Source organism: Lipotes vexillifer, unplaced genomic scaffold (genome assembly GCF_000442215.2).
Source record: "Lipotes vexillifer unplaced genomic scaffold, Lipotes_vexillifer_v1.1 scaffold408, whole genome shotgun sequence".
In the NCBI taxonomy this organism is placed as follows: Eukaryota; Metazoa; Chordata; class Mammalia; order Artiodactyla; family Lipotidae; genus Lipotes; species Lipotes vexillifer.
In genome coordinates this window covers 305,471-311,905 of record NW_006787469.1, presented here as the reverse complement: position 1 = coordinate 311,905, position 6,435 = coordinate 305,471, and the positions used below count along the sequence as shown (strand labels likewise).

The following is a 6,435-nucleotide window of genomic DNA, read 5'->3' as shown; positions in this document are numbered from 1 at the left end:
AATGCCCCTTACTCAGTAGCAGGCGGACTCGGCCATGGGCCAAGACACCCTGCTTCATGGGGAAACCCTGTTTGTGTTCCCACCACTGATTCGGACCACATAACCCTTCCATTCTTCACCCAGAGCATCAGCAGCAACTTCTGTGGCCATACGCTTCTCATAAAAGGTTCGAAGTTTTCGTTCATCGTCCACTTCAATGAGTTTCTGGCAGCCAGTGGCTGGGAAGGAGATGTTCAGCTTCGTTCTGAAGTGGCCGACCGCCTCCGAGGCGCCACGAAAAAGAGCTATTCCTGTATTCTTTACGGTTCTCTCTAGTTTTTCAATCCCACATTATTCCAATTTTGTGTTATAGGTAATAATTCTTTGTATCATCTTTCCCTGTTCAAATTACTATGTAGTTTCTCTCTCTTGACTGGACCCAAACAGATATGTGCTTTCTTCCTTCACCATTCAACTGACAAAGGGTATTTCTCCCTTTTTGTCTTTTTTCCTCCTCAGAAGCTACATGTTTTGAATCATGAATATTTTTATCTCCCTGTAGTTTATTATCTGATCTACCTGGATACTTTTTAGTATTTTCATTCTTCGGATGGATTTAGTCTTTCTGATGTTCGTTTTAAATCAACATTAAGTCCCAGGGCTAACTTTCCTCTTTCCACAGTTTTTACTGATCTGCCTTCAGGAAGCTTTGTGGCAGGGCTGGGTGAGGCAGGAGCATAAGAGATATTACATAAGGCCTTGGGGTTTTGTTTTTTTCTCTTTTTACTTACAGTTAGTTTGATTTGGGCATCCTTTGTCTTCAAATTATGCTGAGGACATAGCTTTTATGTAGTTTTATTTTTCCTTTCTTATTATTCTATCTTATTTTAGGAAAAAACTTTGGGATATGGGAACTTAAAATCTATTCATTGACTTCAGCTACCCTGAAGTGCTATCACCTGGATTTTTGCAAATGTGAGATTTATTTCTAACAACAATCAAAGGAGAAGGAGGACAAAAGCATTTAAGCAAGAATCAAAATTTCTACATAGGCTCCAGCTCTGTCACTAATCTTTATCTAAAGTTGGATGATTCACTCAGAGTTAGAATTATTTCCTCATTTGTAAAATGGGGTGGCTGGAATAGTGCAGTGAGTCCCAAACTAAGATAAGCATGAGAAACATCTGATGCATATGGACGTCTGTGCCATACCCCTAGACATTCTGCTTCAGTAGGTCTGGGGTGAGTCCTACAAATGGGTATTTTAAACAAACATCTGTGGTGATTCTACTATAGCTAGTCAAGGTCTCACATTTAAGAATTCTTAGACTAACTAATCAGGGATATCATCTCCAGTTATATGAGTCCATGTAAGCTTTTCTGATTCAATAAGCTCTAGTGATCTCATCTCAATGTAAAACCAAAGCAATGGATTAGTGATAAAGTGTTCCAATTAGCTCATTGTATGATGATTTTTCCCTATTTACTTTTTCTTTTAAACCAACTAGAGCAGGTAAAAAAAGGGGGGGGGGTGTCAGAAAAAAAGACAACCCCCCCAAATAGAAAAACAACAAACAAAAGCAACTGTATTTAATGTATATACAGGAAAAAGAAATCAAAAAACAAAAAAAACCCCAATAAGATGGAAATACACTAACCTCTTCCTAATACACCTCGAAAATTAATCACTTTCCCACTAAACTTAAGCACAGTGTAGTCAGAAATAATTGTGGCTTGCTCTTGTTCCGGGGTCCCATCTATTCTTTAGTAGTAAATGCAACAAATGCCCCTTCTCATTTTGGAGAAAATCTACTGTACATCTGACATTAACGAGTAACACAAGCTCTAAGCTGCCATTTCACAGTATAATCTTTAAGTACTTTCTAAGAAAAGTGAATCCAAACAAAGGCATATATAAGAGCAATGTTAATTCAAGGAAACCCATAGGCATCCCTATGTCTTAGCATTTGGTCATCTGAGGGAACCTGGATGGCATAAAAGACATTTCTGCTAATACCGATACAACACATCTAGGAAAGACACTGATGAACCACTTGTTTAGGACATACCCGATTGCCGCAGGGGTCAAGCGGGTGTGCAGCTGAGGAGTGGTAGAAGTAGTGGTGGTGGTGAGGGAGCCATCAGTTCCAGTCTTCTCCCAGTCGAAAGGGTCACTCTCAATTACTCCAAAGGTCTTGATGCTGTTGTCAAACACGGATGCAAGAAGCTAAACCATGGAAGGAAAAAACTAGAGTAAGCCAACAGTAAACATAATCACTTTATTCTATAAGAGACAGCACCTCAGACTCTTAAATTAGTTTAGTAGTATGACTTTTTAAAAAAGCCTGATGATACAAATAGGGGAATTTGAATAAGGATTATATATGGATGATGATATTCAATTAATTGATTTTTCTCAGTTGAGATACTGGTTTTTAGTTATGTAGGATAATGTATTTTTTCTGGGAAGATAAATAATGAAGCGTCATACTTAAAACCTACTTTCTGATGGCTTGGCAAAAGGAAATGTGTATTGTATGTGTATGTGTGCATTCAGTTTCAACCATGTGATCACTTTTTTGTGTGTGTCAAAAAGGGGCATATATGGTTCAACTTAAATAAGTGACCGGCTTAACAGGTGGTATATCTAGGTTAAGAGGCATATAAAAGTTCATTGTGCTGCCTTAGAATTTTTTTGTGGGTTTGAAAAATTCTTAAACTGTGTGTGTGTGCACATGAATTATCAAAAAGAAATCTGCTCTATTATTTTATTTATATTATATATTATTCCATTTTTGTCTTTAAATTCCAAAAGTCTAATGTAACACTGAGAAAGAGCTCATAAAGACCTTCCTTTATGTTTGACAGTATGCAACATTTTCAATTTTATGATTAAAATTGGATTAATATCTCATCATTTCTCTTACTCTGTTAGTATCCTATCCGCAGAGATTCATGCTGTACATTTCCTGCCCCAGACCTGAAATCAGCACTTCTTCACTGGAGGATTTTTTACAAAGGTCTGTTTTAGGCTTTAGAGAGATTACTCTGGCTAAGAAGTGGAGAACAGATGCCATAAATAGGAGGGGGATGAGGGTGCTAGGAAGAGATGACCATTTGGCAGGCTACTGTCAACTGAGCCAGCATGGTAACAGTGGAGGTGATAAGAAGTGGTAGGATTTGGACATAATTTGTGGAGCCAACAGAACTTAACTGAGAGATTCGATGAAAGCTGTGAAAGTAAAGAAAGAATAAAAGAATAATTTATATTTCTGTCCCAAGCCACTGGGTAAATGGTGGTGCCATTTACTGAGATGGAAAGCAGTGAATGTGAGGATTGGGATATTGAAAGTTTTATGCTGTTTAGGGAGGAAGAGCGAATATAGATACAAATTTGAGAGTCATCAGCATATTGATATTAATGGGTATTATTTAAAGCCATATGACTAGATGATATCATCTAAGGAGAGTGGGTAACAAGGGCTAAGGCTTAGGGCACTCCAACATTTAGATGGAAAGAAGAGATGGACTCAGCAGAAAAACAAAACAAAACAAGGAGTGGCCAGTGAGGTAGGAAACAGGTGTGTGGTGTTCTAGATACCAAGTGAAGAAAGCACCTCAAGAAGGAGATGGTCAAATGCTATCAATTATAAACTTATAGTTATTTTTGATTATTTGATTTCACCCAAACTGTAAGCTCCACGAGGCTGGTACGTGTCTGATCTTGCTCATCACTGTATCTAACCAATGCCTTATGTCTAAGAGTGCCATATTGTGATTTATATGAAATAATATTTGGTCATTTAGAGGACCAAAAATACATTTCTCATATATATTTGGTCTTTGTCCACAGTTCCTGACTCACAGCTCCCAAAACCCTTGAAATTTTCTGAGAGATAAGAGCAGTGGGAGCATTTTTTGTTATAGTATTGATCTCTACTCCTCAGTTCCTGAAATCACTTCAGAGCCATAAAGGTGAAATGGGTGTCTTGTTATTCATAACAAACCCCTTTCTACCACAACTGGGTTTATGTTAATAAGGTGACTTTTGGAAAGCACCTAAGGATGGAGGCTGGTCACCAGAGGAACCAACCATGTGATTAGAGGGTTGGAACTTTCAGTCCCACACCCCTGGCCTCCAGGGGAGGGAAGAGGGGTTGGAGGTTGAATCAATTACCAGTGGTCAATGATTTAATCAATCATTCCTATATAATGAAGCCTCCATAAAAACCCAAAAGGATGGGCTTCAGAGACCTTCCAGGTTGGTGAACATGTGGAGGTACTGAGAGTGGTGCCCTTGGAGAGGGCATGGAAGCTCCACACCCTTTCCTCATACCTTGTTACATGCAGTTCTTCCATCTGACTGCTTGAGTTATACCCTTTGTAATTAATCTAGGGGGAAAACTGGCTTCCCAAGGCCTACGAGCCACTCTAGCAAGTTAATCAAACACAAGGACGGGGTCATGGCAACCTCCAACTTATAGCCAGTCAGTCAGAAGTACACATGACAACTAGGACTTGTAATTGGTATCTAAAGTGGAAGGTAGTCTTGTGGGAATGAGTCCTTAACCTGTGAAATCTGATGCTATTTATCTCTGGGTAGATGGTGTCAGAATTGAGTTAAATTTTAGGAATCCAGCTGGCGTCAGAGAATTGCTTGGTGGTGTGGGAAAAAAAAAATGGAATTGTGGGTGCAGAACCCTTAAATAGTACTCTAAAAACAGTTCGAGAATAAATGTTTATTTGTACTAATACTTGCTGAAAGATTCACATGAACCTACCTTTTGTTTAAGTCCCCCCCCCCAAAAAAAGTAATAGATGTAGAAAAGGAAACTAAAAAGCTAAAAGGAATTGGGAAAGGCATAGTTATAAAACCTTGGAATTTTTATTTTGGTCCTATTTTTGTTGACATAAGTTATCGATGTTACAGCTCAGATCTTCCCAAATTGTCAGAGGTAGAGGGCTTCAGAAAACACAAAGGATGAAAGCAAGATGGATTGAAACCCTGCACATGAGGATTGAAACCCTGCACCTGAGAACTGAAACAGCAGACCTTGGACCTCATTCTAACTCTGGAAATTGAGGTTCTCATAGGTTCCCACAGAGTGACATGTTTCTTTCCTGAAAGGTGGAGTCCCTATCCACGAGGCAGCATCTGCTCTGTTGTGTGAGTACTCAGACTGCTACTGCTAAATGCTCTGCCTGTACTGCGTGGCAATAGGCATGGTCCTAAACAGTTTTTATTGTCAGATGATGGAATTCTTTTCTTACATTTATCATAGTATTGTATGTCTTAGAAAATGTAGCATATGCCATTGGTCCAAAAATAAGAAACAGTTCGTTACTATGATGCTGATAACTTGAGACCAGCAGCAGGAGGCAGAAGGATGGAGGGCACATAACAAAAGAAATAGAAGGAAAGCTTAAAGCACTGAAGCACTGAAGGCACCCTACTGGGAACAAATGGTCAGATGATTATAGAGCTCTGCAGATACCTTAAAGAGCAAAACATTTCTAATGTAGCAGAATAATTTTCTAATTCAGGACCACAGTTGCTCTAAATCCTAAACATCAACAGACTGGGATAGTAGAAATAAGACAATTCAAGGCCTTTTTTTTTTTTGGTAACTGAATTCATCATATCACGTTTGGCTAAAATAAATAATAAGACCGGAAAACTCAATTCAGTTACTCATTCAAATAGATTTCAGGATATAGATCATTAACCTTATAAATCAAATATACATATACACATATATGTATGTATGTGTAAATAAATAAATAAAACTTGTGGTCCTCATCCTTTTTTATAGCCCAATACTACTGAGGATTAAAACACTTTCACTTTCCAATCAGAACAGGAGCTCACTGCGCAGTAATTCTCAAACTGAAAAGGAAGCAGAGCAAAATCTGAAAAAACCTTCCAGATGATTCTGACACTTCCCTCTAGGAAGACATGATCCATATCTCTCCACTGAGAATCACTGGAAATCTAGTATATATATGACTCCTTTAATTCTTCTATTTAATAATGTATTCTTAGAAAATACAAACTAATCTAAAGAGTCCAGGTTTCTCAAATTAGGGTAACGTGCACCCTCAGGGGATGCAGCCATATGCCAGAGAGAGTTTAAAGTCATTTGATAAATGTGGCACAGCTTCCTGGAGAATTTTACTCAGAGTAAGACATTTAATATAATATTTTATAATACAATGAACACAAAGAAGTTAGAAAGCAAAATTCACAGGAACCTTTAGGATAAATCAAGAGAACACAAAGAAACTGGGGACTTATGGCTGACACTTTAAGACTGTTCCCAGACCTCTTGAGAACATGCTCATACTTTGCTGCAATAGGAGAAATTGCTGAAATAGTATGAGAAACACTAGAAGCATAACATCATCAGGAAGGTGAATCTTCCTTGAACGGAAGTAGAGAAAGGGAGGAGGTTGGGG

At 38.4% G+C, this 6,435-nt stretch overlaps 1 protein-coding gene and 1 pseudogene across 1 annotated transcript in view; both read right to left on the bottom strand.

Moving 5' to 3' along the window:
* Positions 1-2,009, bottom strand: part of LOC103082421 (40S ribosomal protein S6 pseudogene) — a 3,207-nt pseudogene extending 1,198 nt beyond the window's left edge.
* TTBK2 (tau tubulin kinase 2) overlaps positions 1-6,435 on the bottom strand; it is a 152,124-nt gene that overhangs the window by 28,447 nt on the left and 117,242 nt on the right. Inside the window, exon 10 of the mRNA XM_007460122.1 lies at positions 2,049-2,206. Within this exon, the coding sequence (XP_007460184.1) occupies positions 2,049-2,206 (158 nt within the window). The remainder of the gene's footprint in view (positions 1-2,048; positions 2,207-6,435) is intronic.